General features: G+C 33.6%; 1 protein-coding gene across 2 annotated transcripts in view; it reads right to left on the bottom strand.

The window, feature by feature from the left end:
- The window catches only part of BRINP3 (BMP/retinoic acid inducible neural specific 3), a 315,037-nt gene that overhangs the window by 55,772 nt on the left and 241,396 nt on the right, over positions 1-17,869 (bottom strand). For both annotated transcript variants that reach the window (XM_081825165.1, XM_006727836.3), the window contains exon 7: positions 6,501-6,723. In XM_081825165.1, the coding sequence (XP_081681291.1) occupies positions 6,501-6,723 (223 nt within the window). The remainder of the gene's footprint in view (positions 1-6,500; positions 6,724-17,869) is intronic.

Raw genomic sequence — 17,869 nt, 5'->3', positions numbered from 1 at the left:
AGAACAGGGAGCCTGATGTGGGGCTCCTTCCCAGGACCCTGGGATCATGACCTGAGTGGAAGGCTTAACCGACTGAGCCACCCAGGTGCCCCGTGGGATTAGTATTCTTATAAACAAAACTCCAAAGCAATCCCTCATCCCTCCACGATGTGAGGACATAGTGAGAAGTCAGCAGTTTGCAACCCTGAAGAGCGAGAGCCTTTACCGGAGCCCTTCCACGTTGGGACCTCGACTGAGACTTCAGCCTCCAGAACTGTGAACTATTTATAAGCCAGTCCATCTGAGTATTTTGTTAGGGCAGCTCTAACTAACTAATACACTGTCTCATGTCTATTTGAAAGAATGAGGGAAAGCATTCACCTACTTAATGGCAAAACAAACAGAACATGATATGCATATTGTAACAGGTGATCTAATTTATATACAGTAGGAAACATTTTATATAAAATGACAATTCACTGTCCTATGATTCTAGAAATTGAACTAAAATATTAGAAAACATATCACAGAGGATTTATCAAATATTTATTGAGCACTTGCTCTCTGTGGATTTGAGAGTTATCTCTAGGAACTCCAACAGATAACCAAACATTCAGATTTTCTATAAACTCTGCCTGAATTTCATATTTTCAGTGTTTCAGTGTTCCAGTGGTCAGGGCAATCCTTCCCAAACACATTAATAGCTATAGTTCATTTAAGCTACCCTACTTATTTTATCCTCTTTTACCCAAAGACACTGTTAAATCTTTAAACTTCATTTCCCCAAGTGTTCATTTTTTTGTTGTTGTTTTTTGTTCTTCCCCTTAGTTCATGATCACGGTATCATTCTGAATTATACTGGAATTGGAGATCAGGAGTAGAGGGAGGAGAAAGATGGGAAATGTTGACTGATTTTATGAAATAATCCAACTTTGTATTTGGATATCAATTTGAAATGCATTTGAATTAAAATCGTTTTGGTCTGTAGGGTTTTAGACTACTCTTATAGGTGTTATATTAGTTAAAATATATATACATATATATACATAATGTAAATATTTATATATGTTATATATTTATGTATATATTTGTATATGATTTATATATATTTATATATTTGCATGTATATTATATATAAGCCACTGGGTGGCTAATAAACAAATATATATATATTTATATGTATCCATATACATTATATATAATATATGTAATGTAGATATTATATGTATATATACACACACACATATACACTACAGAAATTTTTAATAAAATATTCAATATTACTCCATGAATACTCAGGATTCAGGATTCAATCTGGTTGTATAAGGTCTCCATATGATGAAAACTTAAGTTAAAATATCTTGTATTTAACATAACATGTATTTATAATATAAAAGATTTCAATGATATATGGATTAAATTATTTTAAAACACTCAATAACACTTTTAAAGATAGAGTACATGTTAGAACATATGTCAGCAAATTTTTATTCTGTAAGGAACCATATATCAAATATTGTAGGGTTTAAGGACCATGTAACTATGTGGCAACTATCTAGTTCTGCCATTATAGTGTGAAAGTAGCCATAGACAAAAAAAAAAGAAAGTAGCCATAGACAATATGTAAACATATGAGTGTGCTTCTTTATATGGATATTAAAGTTCCATACAATTTTCATCAACCAAAAAATGCCATTCTACTTTTGATTTTTTTAACAATTTGAAATGTATAAAACAGTTTTTCCTTGGGGGCTGATACAAAAAGAGTTGGAGGACCAGTTACGGCCCACATGCCAATTTGATATAGGAAGTGCATGACATAGTTCTCAGATAAGAATAACATAGGCCTAAACTTATTCTTCCCTGTGACGTTAGAGAAGGGATTTTATCATATCTCACCTTCTACTATTAATGAAGAAGAGATAACTTCATAAAAATATTTTAATCAGTTCTTAGTGGTTTGCTGCTGCCTGCATATATTGGCTCAGAAGAGCCAATTATGCATATCACAAGAATTGGCAAATGCTATAAATTAGGGGTTCCCCCCGCCTGGAAAGTTGGTTGTTAAACTTTTACCAACACACCTTAAATGTAATATGTCGAGGTATCCTTGGCCATTTTGTGAATAATATATAACAGCACAAAATAGTGTAGTTGAATTATTTTGTAGGGATTATGTATGTATATTTTTTAATAATTGCTATAATTATTGTCCTTTAATGAAATGAATATGTCATTGTTCCTTACCTCAAAAGTTTTAGAAGAGCAGCAAAAGTTCACTACCTTAAAGAGGCCAGATTATCACAGGCTTCCCAATTTATTCAAGTAAGAAATGAAGATTTTAATGTCACATGAATTCATGAAAGCAACAATGGTGACAGTGTAAACTTGGTGAGATTAACCTGAGTATCCTGCTTTATCTCAAGGATGAATTACACTATGCATTACAAAGAAAAACTGCAACCTACATGTCATTATAGAGAAAGTGTCAAGAAATCATCTTACTAGTTGAGGTTCATTTTGCAGGTCTCATTTTGTTTGTTTTTGCTTATTGTTGCACATTTTAGAGTGAGAGACCAATACTAAGGGTGGGATGAAGTCAAGAAAAAAGCTGAGAAAAATTCCATAAAGGCAGGACCAAAAATAAAATCTCAGATGGAAGTGAGTCACAGGTATTGCTTATCTACTTCTTTCAGAAAATTTTGAAAATGTACCTCACAAATATCCAACCTCTTTTTTTTTCACTGTATCCTACTAACAGACTGTAGTACCTAGTTTGTCGTTGTTATTGTTCCCTAATGTCATTTTATATTAGTTTATTAAAATTGAAAAAAAAAAAGCAAAACAAATAAATCCCACATTCCTAGTAAAAGAAAAACAGTGATGGAAAGAAATTCTAATTCAATAAAATCTTTTATCTAGCAAGGAGTCTGCATTTTGTGTGTGTGTGAGATGAGTAATAGCCAACATAGGAATTATGCTATATTTTAAGAAAAGAATGTCAAGAAAAGCCTCTGGTGATGTCTGATTTATTTAGGTTAAAAGTTTTAGGAAACAAGTATTTATATCTATAGTTTATTAAATTTAGTTCCATTTATTTTCCATTAAATTTAGTACCAAATAATATATCTTTCTTTTATTCTTTTTTTTGTCATCTTTATTTTACTCTGCTTATTTATTCTGTACACATCCAACTTGGATTGTTTCATATTTTCATACTTTTCTTACAAATCCTGGACTTTTATGACATCTTCTTTAAATTTTATTTATTTATTTTTTTAAGATTTTGTTTATTTATTTGACAGAGAGAGATACACAGCGAGAGAGGGAACACAAGCAGGGGGAGTGGGAGAGGGAGAAGCAGGCTTCCCGCAGAGCAGGGAGCCCGATGCGGGGCTCGATCCCAGGACCCTGGGATCATGACCTGAGCCGAAGGCAGACGCTTAACGACTGAGCCACCCAGGCGCCACAATTTTATTTTTACTAGAGATTAATGTAGCTCTAGTGATATATTTTACCCCATTATCTGCTCATGTCCAGTTTCCATTTCTCCACTCACCCCTTAAAAATATCTTCAGATTCTGTCTCTGCATTTTCTTTTTTTTCTTTTAAGACTTATGTGTTTATTTTAGAGACAGAGAGAGAGAGAGAGTACAAGCTGGAGGGGCACAGGGAGAGGGAGAGAGAATCACAAGCAGACTCCACACTGGACGACATCCCACTTTAAAAAATGTACTGGGCAGTGCTCGCTTCGGCAGCACATATACTAAAAAATGTACTGGGCAGGGCTCCATCTCATGATCCTGAGATCACAACCTGAGCTGCAACCAAGAGTTGGAGGCTTAAACACCTGTGATGCCTAGGCAGCCCTGTCTATGCATTTTCCATGGTATTATATTCCGATCTCACAATTTCACATGCACTGATAATTGCCATCCCAGTTGTTCAAATTTCTCCTGCACTTCAGATGTATATATCCTGATCTAGCTGTACTTGTTGGTTTTTTTGTTTTGTTTTGTTTTGCTTTTTAGTTTTTTTTAAATTTAAATTCAATTAATTACCATATAATGCATTATTTGTTTCAGGGGTACAGGTCTGTGATTCATCAGTCTTATATAATACACAGTGCTCACTACAACACATACCCTACCCAATGTCCATCACCCAGTTACCCCATGCCCCCACCCTCCTCCCCTCCAGCTCTACGTGTTTAACAGAACATCTCAATAACCAAACTCATTAATTTGCTTCCTATCCTACCTTATCCTCTTGCATTTCTTATTTTATTTGAGTATAGAACCATCTATTTCAGTGGTTTACAAACTGTACTTAACCCACACACATAAAGCATGAAGTTCATTATAATTAAATAACAGTGGCTTTCCCCAGCCACGATTCTCTATTAGGAAAGGTTCCTTGGAAGTATGCAGACAGATATATAAAAAATATCTTATGTGTTCAGGGAATAAGAAACTTACAGGGTGCATAAAATAATGAAACTTACAGCAGCCCTTAGAGGGAAATTTAAAGCTGTGAAAGCCTATATTAAAGAAGATGAAAGTATTCAAATCAATAACCTAACCCTTCTCTCTACAAAACTAGAAAAAGAAAATCTTGATAAGCACAAAGCAAACAGAGGAAGGAAATACTGATGATTTAAGTGGAAAAGTCATTAAGGAAGAGAAAAATAGTGAAGAATATTAAGAAAACTAAAAGTTAGTTCCTTGAGTAGATGACAAAAATTGACAAACTTTTAGACTGACGAGAGAGAGAGAGATTGAGAGCGAGAGAAAAGATGCACAAAGACAGTAAAAAAACATCTCAGAGAATGGAAGGGTATATTTGTATATCATAAAGCTGATAAGAGACTGGCATCCCAATATAGAACTACACTTAAACTCAATAATAAAAATTAAAGACAATTTAAAAATAGGGAAGGATTTAAATAGAAATTTTTCCAAAAAAGATACACAATGGACGATAAACACATAAAAGATGTTCAGCATCATTAGTCATTGGGGAAATGTAAATTAAAACCACAAAAATGTACTACTTCACATCTACAAGGATGACTATTGTCAAAAAGACAGATAGTAACAAGTATTAGTGAGCATGTGGAATGTTTGGAGCTGTCACTCATGGCTGGTGGAAATAGAAAATGGTGCAGCCACCTTTGAAAACATTTTGGCATTACCTCAAAATGTTAAATATAAAGTTATCTTATGACTTATCAATTTCACTCTCAGGTATATACCCAAGAAAACTAAACATCAATGTCCACTTTAAAAAATGTACATGAATGTTCATAGCAACATTATTCTTACTAGCCCAAAAGTGGAAACAACCCAAATGTCCTTCAAATAATTAATGGATAACCCAAATGCAACGTACCCATACTGCTGATACATGCTACAATATGGATAAACTTGAAAGCACTACACTAAGTAACAGAAGCCAGTCACAAAAGACCACATACTATATGATTCCATTTATATGAAATGTCAAAAATAGGCAAATTATTGGGACAAATAGTAGATTAGACAAATTTCTAGAGGCAAATATCTTCGAGCTGGGTGTGCGAGTATGGGGAGGGACTACTAATTGGTACCGGGTTGCTTTTTGGGACAACAAAAATGTTCTCAAGAGGTGGTATTTGTATAAATTTTGAGTATCCTAAAAACTACTGAATTATAAAAACAATGCCAATGATCTATTTTGAAATTGAACTTTTAAAAAATGTATGGACTTTCAGGTTTTTTTCAGTGAAAAAAATCTATAATTATAGATTTCTCCTGATAATGAAGCATCAAGTCAAAATTCAAGCATTATATAACAGAGATACTAATACAGATGCAGTTTTGTTTGGTGATGTTTTCCTTAGCTTTTTATTTTGCTATGTTTTTTTAAAAATCTGACTTCAAATCAATAAATACAACTTCTCATAGCAATGACTGCAAAATCCAAAAACTATGCTTCACAAAATTAGCTCAGACACAAATATTTTAATAGTCTGTCATTATTCATATAAATTGTTATAAGTTTTTCCAGCAATTTTCAGATTCATGTAGAATGAGGTTTATTCATGTTATTATGAGCACTGCTCAAAGAAAAGGAACTTTAAATTCTTTTATTTGAAAATTACATATTGAGAAATTTCACTTTGTGATCCTGCTTACTTCCTATGCTTACAATATAGCTGTAGGGTTTGTGTTTTTCTGTTCACTGTAATACAATTATTAGTTGACTACCACACAAAACAGAATGATTTCCTGATTCTGATAATAAAAGAAAATGAAAAACAAGGAAGTGTCAGTATACGGGTTCTCCATTGGATTATTGCTTTGGAAAATAAAATTTATTATTCTGAGACTTAAGAGAAAATGTTGTTTTCAAATTATCTCTAATGGTATAAATTATAACACCATGCTATATGTATATTACCACATCTGCATTCAGAAAATAAATAGAGCTTACCATCAAAACAATGTCCTTAGTAGTCTCTATTGCCACAAATGTCTTACCTTTGTCTTGGCAAGCTGATGAGGGGTTGTTTATGACACCTCTTGCTAAGGCTAAAGAGCTTGTGTACAATTTTCTGCGCCTTTAGGAATAGTTGCTTCATGCTGTTCTCCAGTTGTTCATAGCGGCGCTGAAAATTAGAATCCATTGTCCACAAATGCATTATGGTAGAGGTGTTGAGGAAATAATTCATGGGTAGCCTTTTCATAAAGAACTTGAATTCATCTGGAAAAATGTTAAAATTCAATACTTTAATAAAACAATTATTTTCCCTTTTCCCCAAACATATTTAATATGTTAATATAAAAACAAATACTATCTATATTTTGTGTGTAGCAAATTAATAGCAAGTTCTGATTTTTTTGATGCTTTAGAATTGTTTTCTTTTTTGTTTCCCTTTAAATAGAACTTTCATGGTAGAAGGTAGTTAAAATAACTTATACTAAAACAAATGGTTTGGCCAGAAAGTTTAAGCTGAATTTAATTTTTCCATGTTCTCCTATTGATGGTATTTGAATGAACTTTCTCCCACAAGTAGTCGTCATTAATCTAGCTTTCATTTTTGGCATTAGTATTAAGAATCCTTTCTAAGTGTTTCATATTAAAGAAATATTTTCATTAACTCAGTATAGAAAGTATATATATTCATTACTAAATGATTATATTAATGTTCAAAGAAAAAGGGAAAGCTTTTAAAATAGAAAATTACAATATTCAACTATGCATTCTAGTTATTCCCTTTAACTAACCATATTCTAAATTGTCAAGACAAAGTAGTTTAAAACAAAGTGTATACCAAAGAGAAAAAATTAAAAAGAATTTAAAGCTCTAATTCTGGCTTTTGTTTTTGTGCTGATAATGATCATAGCTGAAATTGTTTTCTTTTCAAATGTCTGATTAACCAACAAAGAAACAAAAGTTGATGCTACACTAAAATAAGCAATTATCTAAAGGTCTATTAATTATCTAAACACAAAAGGTAGCTGAGACAATAACCAAAAGATGGAAACATCCCAACTGTTCATCCGTAGATGAATATATATGCTAATTATGGTGTACATATATATATGAATATTATTGACCCATAAAAATAAAATGAAGTTCTGATACATGTCGCAGCATGAATAAACCTTGAAAATATGTAAGTGAAATAAGCCAGACCCCCCCAAAAAAGACAAATATTGTATGATTCCACTTATATGAAATACCTAAAGTAATCAAGTTCATTGGGATAAAAAATAGATTAGAATTTACCAGGGGGTGAAGAAAGAGTGAATGGATCACTATTGCATAATAGCCGCAGAATTTCTGTTTATGGTGATGAAAACTTTTTGGAAAAAAGATAGTAGTGATGGTTGTACAACATTGTTAATGTAATTAATGTCACTGAACTATATAGGTAAAATGGCAAATTTTATGTTATAAAATTTTACCTCAATAAAAATATTTTAATACACCAAGAAAAAGATAGTATAGCTTTTCCCCCATCTCGTCTTTTCTTCCAAAGTAAATATTATGAACAGGGACTCAAAAAAAACCTTTTTTTTGCTTTTACTATTTTGTTAAAACATCAATTTTATTGAGACTCTCATGTTACACCCATTTCACTGTAGTAGATAGCTGAGTTTCCTCCCCACAAACACATGAACCCACCACAAGATTTCTAAAGTCTTTTCAGTGGCTGAAAAAGCATTATTTGGCAAGTGAGGCAAATGATATTTTAGTCACTATTCTACCCATCAAAAAGTTACATGGCGTGTGTTAAACCTCAGCCTCTCCTTGCCTTCATTTCCTCCTTTGAAACGGAAATAGAACATTGTGGATGATCATAATCTCATTTCACTTTAAAATTGTATGATGTTATAAACAGCTCTTTATATTACCATTTAGTTAGTTTTAAATACCCAAGTCAAAAACAGTTGTCTTCAAATGTTCAGTTGCAGCTACTTCTATTTAACTGGATTTGGACAAGGTGTGTCAATAGAATAGCCTTTTCTTGATGTGGGCAGTGTCTCTAACACACTATTTTAAAACCTCCAAATTATCATTTCTTAAGCTATGCCATTCACTTGGGCAAATTACATTAATACATATACATATTTAGAGCAATTAATTTATAGTTATTTTATGTATCGGGGCTATTTCAATATTCAGATCCAGACCCCTTCATCAATGCTGCAAATACAACTTTTTGGCAATTAACAGAAAATGATAGTCATGTGTATTGGAGTTGTTATTTCACCTAGAGCAAATGAATACAGCACTCTGGCATCTTTTGGACATTTATGGTATCGACTTTTACCAGAAGAAGAAGGAAAAAAATAAAACAAAAGAAAAAAATGATTTATGAAGAAAGATTTTTGAGGATGTATCCATTTGATATGCTTCAAATCATTTTTTTAAGTAAGCGGGGTATAAATAAGAGATGCATTTTAAAATTCCAATTTCACAGTACCCTACATTTCATTTGGTCCCATATGTCTCTTTTGAGAAATTCCCTCTTTTGAATAAGAGTTGATGCATGCAAATTGGAAAGCATTTCTTGGATTATTCACAGAGCAGATGCCGTCACTTTGAAAACTAATCATTCATTTCATTGTCATCTTTTACTTGAACACTTTTGATAAGACTTTATTGTTTCATGGCTACGCATATTTTAATTATTTTCATTGTTTGTTATAATACTATTCTGAAGGTTTCTAAATTAGTAAATTTTATTCAAGTTAAATAATATTTTAAAATAGAATGTATATTACTGAAGTGTACATAATAGTGTATGTCAACTGAAAACTGTCGTTATGTAATTTCTAAGAAACACAGTTTTAACGTGGCCCTTGAATAATTACTTCATTATGAAGTCATTAGGAGTCACTACTGACAGTCACTCAAAACATTTACTGGACATCTGTTGTGCACAGAGCATACAGATGTTTCAGTCTATAAGAGCGACTGTGGATAAACCTTTCATCTTATTTTTTTAATGGCAAATGACATGAGATAATTTCTGATATTAAAATAACATCTTCTATTTCTGAAATTCATTCTACTTAGAAGTCAAGAGAATCTCCAGAAATATTCCCGTGGATATATTTTCTTTTGTGCTTGGCAATTAGTAAGATCCGTATTTATAGAATGTGAACATGAAATTTGAATGATACAGTAGAATTGCTATATAAATCTAGGGATTTACATAACTACAAAGAGAAAATACAATGATTAGGGATGCAAGATAACATTTTATCCTACAGTAGTTGCCAAAAGCCATGTCGAAGATAAAGTACTATTGCTTTTCAAATGGCAAGTAAGCAATGACTAGCCATACATTTTGGGGTAAATAAATTTATAAAAGAAAACAAATTAATGTCATATAAAAATAACCGAGAAAAGCTAAATTTAGTATCTAGGTTATTAGAGAGATATTGATCTGGAAATACCTGTTAAGTATGTACCACCTGAGTACTTTTGCTCTGCATGGTCTTGAGGACTATAGAGAAACAAAATAATACAGCAACAATAGTAATAATGGTAATAAACATCCTCTTGCTTGCAGGAATTTATAGTCATCAATCTTCTTAACAAAACTAATTCACATGAAGCAAAGAATAATGCAGAAAGAAATGCATGATGTTAAAGAATTCTGTGGAGGCAAAGAGAATTGGGCTAGGTGACAATTTTCCAGTAAGTTATAGAAGACTAGTGAGGCACCATGTTGACTTTCTATACTGGTACTACTTCTCCATTAAAAATGAAGTATTTATTTAAAAATAGTTGAACAAGCTTTGTTCCTTTTTTTCCCCTTTCCCTTGATAGTAACTCTAGGTAACATCTCATATTTAATTAGCTAACTTTGGAACTAATTTGTTCTCCGCTCATCCCTATCTCTCTGTGTCTCTCTCATTAGTTCTTACTTTGACAAGAACTCTTTTAAGTGCTTTAAATATTAATACAGTCCCTCCAATAATCCTTTACGTAAATTTTATTGGCATCGTTTTGTAAGTAGAATACAAATGATCTTTACTTTCATAACTCTAATGTTAGCAAAAATTTTTATTAACACTACTGCATTGACATATCGATCTTATGTATTTATATGTTTGTACTCTATTCTCATGCTTCACAATTGAATTAAATAGGTAAGAGTAGAAAACTGAAAATTTCAGGGTGTAAAATAACCAGTCATAAATATGTAAACCCGGATTTGTGTTTCTGCCTATATTGATGAGCATGAAAATCACTGACCAATATCACTGATTATGTATTTTTAAATATTCAGAATCTGTGTTCAGAACTGATTTAGAATATATTTTCAAAAGTGTTGTAAAGCATTTTTTTTTTTTTTAAGTAGGCCCCAGGCCCAGTGTGGAGCCCAGCACAGAGCTTGAACTCATGACCCTGAGATCAAGACCTGAGCTGAGATTGAGAGTCAGATGCTTAACCGACTGAGGCACCCAGGCACCCCCTAAAGCATTCTAAATTTTCTAGAGTTTTGAGAACATATAATTTACTTCCTCAGAAGTGTAGAAAACTAATCAGGTATTTTTCATTATTATTTAGAAATTTTTTGAGTTATAAATCCATGAAAATAATCCAAAACAGAATCTGCTTCCATTAGAAAGTAGGACTATGTTTAAGAAGGACTGAGAGAGGAAACTGGTGCTTTTATGGTTTTTATGAATTCATATGCATGTGTTATTTGATTAGAACTTAAATAAATATTGTGAATCAATATAAAAAAAGATAGCCCCCCAAAATACTATTGAATTGTCAATACATTATTTGCATATCTTATGTGTCAGACATTTAAAAAAAGTGATCTTATTTAATTACTTGTTAATATAAAAGTAAAAGCCTCCTGGTTCACATTTCATGCATTTTTTTCCTGAACAATTAACATATTGAGACAATCAAAGTATCTTTCAGTAGAAATGACACTGCTTTATGGATGAAAATTTTAATTATTCTGAAAGTATAGCAATAGTCTCATCATAGTAATAAAATATTGTATAATATCTAGGGAAATATGCAGGGACACAGGGCATCTTAAAATGAAAGTAGGTAATAGGGAGAAAAAAAATGTGTGTCAGATATATTTGAAGAATCTATGAAATGCTGTTTTTATTTTTATTTTTTATTTTTTAAAAGATTTCATTTATTTATTTGACAGAGAGATAGACAGAAGAGCACAAGCAGAGGGAGAGGGAGAAGCAGGCTCTGCACTGAGCCGGGAGCCCGATGCGGAACTTGATCCCAGGACCCTGAGATCATGACCTGAGCCGAAGGCAGACGCTTAACCATCTGAGCCACCCAGGCGCCCCTGAAATGCTGTTTTTAAACAGAAAGAATCATCATTTCTGATTGTGACATTACCAATCTAATGCCTTCAAACTCATCTCTCCTGCTTATGGTTGGGAATACAGGATTTTCTGAAATAATTCATATTAATAACAACTACAGTAACACAAATTTCCTGTTAAGCAATAAGCTAATAAAACAAATATTACTTCCTTACATTGAAGGCAGTACTATACCCTGAACACATGGAAAAATACATTCTGTTTCTATGGCTGGATTTTTATTTATTAATTTGTTGGTTTAGTCTAAAATAGGTTTATCCTTATGATAAGTACAACCTCATGAGTTGACAAATAAACATCAGATTATGCCTGTCACTGGTCTTCAAAGTTATTGCCCAACCAGAACACCCTGTTATAAAGCTACTTTTTGTTCCTTGAGAGTCAGTTTTCTAGAAGATAACATGGATTCTTCTATCTTCTGATTTTCACTAGCAAAGATTTGCCTCAGTTGCAAACCTGGACACCACAGAAATTGTGGCCTTAAGTAAGTAGCATAAGAAATTGAAAAACAAGTGGGGATGTGAGTAGGAAGAGGGCTGATGTGAAAAAAGAGTTAAGAGAGAGAAAATTCAGGCAATCAGTGACCTGAATGGCAGAAAGTTACCAAGGACTGAAATGAAAATCTGACCCCTGAGAGAGTACAATGAAAACAAAAATTTTGACCCACTCCATAATTCTGACTATAATTATTCAATTTTTACTTTTACAAATTTTTTTTTTAATCCAAATACTTCATAGGGACTATTTGAATGATTTGTATCATTTTAGAATTTTCCTAACTTCTACAGTGAATCACCGGCATGACTTTGAGGGGCCACATATCAATGCAAGTCTATTCACACCATTCTATAAGTCATGGGTATAGAGTTTGTACTGAAATTGACAAAATACTATAATGCTGCATAAAGTAAATGTCAAGTCTGTTCAATAGCTTGTGAACTGGCCAATTTTATGAGGCTACAAAGTGATGGGTCCACAAGGGCATAAATCTAAAACTGATCCTAATTCCCTAGTAGATGCCTAGAAATCAGTTGTGTTTTTCCAGCTTTCTTTTTCTCTGAAAGATACAGCATATTTTTATATTAAGATACTTTAATACGGTGATCCAATTGATCTGTCCTTGATTGGATTGTCCTGTTTTTGAACTCCTTATCAAATGTTTGAGAAATTACCCAAACAGAGCTTTAACTACAGAAACTGCCAGACTCAGGTCTTTCCTTTCCCAGTGCCCATGCAGATACAGAGTGGGTGCATCATATAAACAACAGGAATCCATTGTACCCACACGTTTTTGGAATCTTAAGCTGTTGATGCAATAGCAAAGAAGATGCCCAGAGCAATTCTCTTAGGAAGTCGTGGTTACCACAGTTATGGTAGTGCTTGGATCTGTCTAGCATTTATTGCAGTTAGCAGCGATGACCTCACTAAATAAGTCTTATGCAAGATTTTTGACTTTATCTTGACTATGTAGCAAGAGTATGCCTCTCTAGATTACTTGATGATTCCACATGCTATACTTTAATGCCATGCTTTAATAAATTCCTTATAAGATTCGGTTAGCTAGAGCCTGTTTTTTTTTTTTACTTGTAGCAAAGAATCTGGGCAAATAAAGTACTGGTACCAAAAGTGATTTGGCAATAGCTCTTGTGTGCAATAGGGAGAACATATACTTGGTGTCCTAGACTAGTTGAGACAGAGGCTTTTTAAATCCATATGGTATTACGGGTGGAAATTTGACAATAGAAATACCACCTGTGCTCATCTAGAATGTGCAGAAACAGCATTTGGGACTATGTGCCCGCTTAGAATTGAATGAAGAACATGAAAAATTCAAAGACTGAGGGTAAGTTGGTTACTACAAATAGAGACGGCTTGCTTAGAGAGCTCAAATTCCTACACTCTTCTCAAAGAATAGAATGAATGTTGGCGACTTTCAAAGACTGTGCTTTTATCTCTTGCAGCTGTAGGGCTTCAAAACAAATTTTGATCCCAAGACTGAGTTTAAATTCCTGCCAGATCTGTTAAATTAAAGTTAGAAAGAACACTGATTGGGAAGGCATGGGAACATGGGAACTGGAAGGTAGATATACGGGAGGACTGATATTAACTCGGAATAATTCAAAGCATTAATCATTAATGCTTATTTCCTTGCCCCCAAGAAACAGCACCGTTTTCTTTGTCTCACAGACTAATGCTGTCATGCTTTCAGCCATTGTAATAATCTTAATCAAAGCAGTGACCTTCACTGGGAAGCCAACGCTCATCACGCCCCACTTCCATCACCCATCATGCCTCAGGGAAGTTTTCTGAAACTGTTCTAAGAATAATTTTCCAATAGGCTATCAAGAATTTGCTGATTTTTATTGGAGGGAAAAAAAAACATTACACACATTGGTGAAAAGAATGCTGACATCTCTGATGAATACTTGGCTGTTTTCTGTAGGCCGGGATGCCAGTTAGTGTGAAAATCTGTGTGAAATCAGGAAAATTCTGATTTCAATGAGGATACAATTAATACTCTGTGACTGAGGCCTGGCAGCAGCTATTAATCATCAGAGGTAGAATGAACATAGGTATTGTAATATACAACAGGTCCAGTGTGCTACTTAGAAAGGTCTGACCAATAGGAATTTTGTAGTTTATTCATCAGCTCATCATGCCCAGGGATTTAAATACAGGACCAGTGCCCTGAGGTCCTATTTGATTTGTATAATTGAAAAAAAAAAAATTAAATCTGGTGACCAAGACCCGACTTGAGTCATCATGAGAGAGAAGAATGAGACCCTATTGAATTCCCAGTCCTGAATCATTTCAAAGACTTGGAACTCCTGTAACACAGTTTAAGTAGGGCAAATCTTCCTTTTACATTGTGAATTAATTCTTAGGATCCCTGAATGCCAGAATATTCCAGGTTCAGTGTGTAGCCTTATAGAAATAAGACAGTAAATTGGGTTTTCCCTGACTCCCCCTCAAATTAGGCCCAGTGGGACCTTAATTCATGCCATCTTTATTTTCCCAGTCCCTGACTAAAGAATTAAAATAGGAGAACATTGGCTCCCTAACGTATTATGAAATAAGGTCTATTAAGGTAAGAAGGATAAAATGAAGCTTCCCATTCCTACCAAAAGACTAAATCCAAAGTGATATTGTTTGTTTTGTATACTTGACATAATTGCAGGAATTAGAGATCCATTCAGTACTGAAAATTATGAGCATAGTATTCATATTCCATCTCCAATTAACTCACCATGTTGGTTACACTTAATCATAGAGTAACTCTAATTAAAACTGCTATTCCAGATGTGGTAGCTTACTGGGGCATGACTTCTGGCACTAGGGATAGAGCTTCTTCTCTGGCACAAATTGTTTTCTCTATCATTTTAAACAGAGGATACACCAGAAGCAGTTTTCTTTCATATGTCAGGTACAAGAGTTAAACATTCTCATTTTATTCTGGAGTTCAATCATTTCATGGCCTCTGTGGTACAATGTATTTCATAGGAACATAGATCATCTCATCATGCCACAGGACGTATTTTGTTAATGACTTCATGCTGAAAAGATATTAAAAACACAAGTAGCGAGTATTCTGGCTTCTGGCCCATACCTTAGCTGTGTACAAGGACTGCAAATAAATCTTATGAACACTGAACTACTCAATGCCTGGGTGAAATTTCTAAGTCACTGGTTCTGGCACATTTGGATATTCTTTCCAAAATGCAGAACTGCTCCTTCAACAACCTTGATAACAAAGATGTACAAATGTTGGAAGTTGCATCAAATGAATTATCTAGCAACATTACTGATAATGATGAATTCAATAATTTGCATTGGGGTATCAGAGATGCCAGTTATAGATTCTTTTGCTCCTTGATGTCCTCAAAAAAATTGCTCTTGCTATGTGACTTAGGGAGTATTCCTGACATAGCGTCTGAGCCAGAATCTCCAGTCTTCCTGCTGGTTCTGTGAGCTATCCAATCCATGTCTTTAAGTAAATTCCTTTTCTGCTGTGGTCAGATTCTATTCTTGAAAAATGTTTACTCATACAGCTAATTGAAGCCTTAAAGGTAATTATAATCTAGAGTTTAACAAAAGTATAGCAAATATTTATTGCCTACTGTGTGCCCATCACTGTGCTAGTTAAGTGTTAAAACTACAATAATAATTATTGTAGCTATAACAATAGTACTTTCTTCATGGGTTTTCTGTGTAAATTAAATTAATTGCCATGAAAACTCAATAAAATGCCTTTTATATCATTAGTGATAAATGCCAGCTATTATTTTTCTTCTTATAATTTATTCAGTGTTTCTATGTGTGCTATGCTGAGCACTTTACATGGATTATCTCATTTAATCCTTACAACAGTCCTTGGGGATAGGTGCTATTATATTCTTTATTTTGCTAACAAGGAAAATACTTTAGCAAGATTCAGTGAATTGTACAAAGTGACACTGTTATTCATTAGAGTTCAAAACAAACCAGGTGTGAAAAAAGTGAGGTAACTCACAAAAGAGAGTTAACGGGGAAAATATTATTGTTTCCTCTATTTAAAAAGTACCTTTTTTTGGTAGACTTCACAAATGTCATTACATCTAACCTCATAACAGCACAGTAGGACAGGCCGGCTTTATTGAGATGTGATGTGAAATAAATTTGAATTAAGGAATTATTACATGGAGCCAACTATGAGGAAAAAAATGAGGAAAATAATAGACTCAAAGAAATATAAAAGGTGAGCTCATTTTATATTTCTCTGAGGGTTGGGGCAACATTTTACTTTTCTTTGTATTTTCCCCTTCCAAAAGCCTAAGACAATACATTACATATGGTATGACTTCTTCAGTGACTAAACCAAATGACGAGATCCAGAGAGAAATGGTTGAAGCTAAATATAAACAGATACAGAATAATTAATTTGGAAAAGTAGAGTTTGAGTTTAGTCATATAAAATATGAAGCTACACGTTGCCCATGTGAGAAAACAGAATTGAAATAAGATGTATATTATAGTTCTAAGCCTGAATAGTACTTATGGAAAAAGGGAATTCAGGTTAAAAGCAACATCGCAAAATAAAAACATAGATAAATTTATTAATTTACAAGTGAGAAACTGGCAAATGAATTTCAGGTGGTGAAATTACAGTATAGTTAAGTTTCAGAATATTGATAAATATTCAACACGTCTTGCAAAAAATGTAATCATTGTTTGAAAGCAAAACTAAAAGTATCTATTCATGATTGCATAAGGAAAATGTACATTTGATATTTTTAAGTATCAAGTGCTCCTGTAGGCACCGAATTCTCTTAATTCTACACAGTAGTTATTGCTATGTCCATGGTATAAATATTAAAACCATGACTTAGAGATGTTGAATATACTCCTCCAGGTATGAAGCCTTGTAAGTAATACCTAGAGAGAAACTATGGAACTCACAAGCAACATCTGCCTATAATATCAAGCTCATTAGAAACCATGTGCCTACTCTCAGACAGAGAAACCCAGGATAAGGTAACGATGGTGAGAAGTAAGAGCCTTTATTTATTTTATATATATATATATATATATATATATTTTTTTTTTTTTTTTTGACAGAGAGAGAGACAGCGAGAGAGGGAACACAAGCAAGGGGAGTGGGAGAGGGAGAAGCAGGTTTCCCGCTGAGCAGGGAGCCCAGTGCTGGGCTCAATGCAGAGCTTGATGTGGGGCTCGATGTGGGGCTCGATCCCAGGACCCTGGGATCATGACCTGAGCCGAAGGCAGACGCTGAACGACTGAGCCACCCAGGCGCCCCAGTAAGAGCCTTTATATCATACCCTTTCAATAGCCAGCAATACACAAAGGATATACACTTTCTCTTAAGGCAGGAAGAGGATGTCTGGCACCACCCTCCCCTGTCCATTTTTTTGCAACAGTTTTTACTCCTTTTCAACAATTAAAATGGAGGCCAAAGAAGGTTAGTGCTTTCCCTATAAGCATAGGTGTACAGAAAAGTTGCATTAGTACTTAAACTAAGA

The sequence above is a fragment of the Leptonychotes weddellii genome, chromosome 6 (assembly GCF_054177405.1).
Source record: "Leptonychotes weddellii isolate Sample4059 chromosome 6, ASM5417740v2, whole genome shotgun sequence".
NCBI classification, from domain to species: Eukaryota; Metazoa; Chordata; class Mammalia; order Carnivora; family Phocidae; genus Leptonychotes; species Leptonychotes weddellii.
The sequence above is the reverse complement of the archived record's forward strand: the minus strand, read 5'-3'. Positions and strand labels throughout refer to the sequence as shown.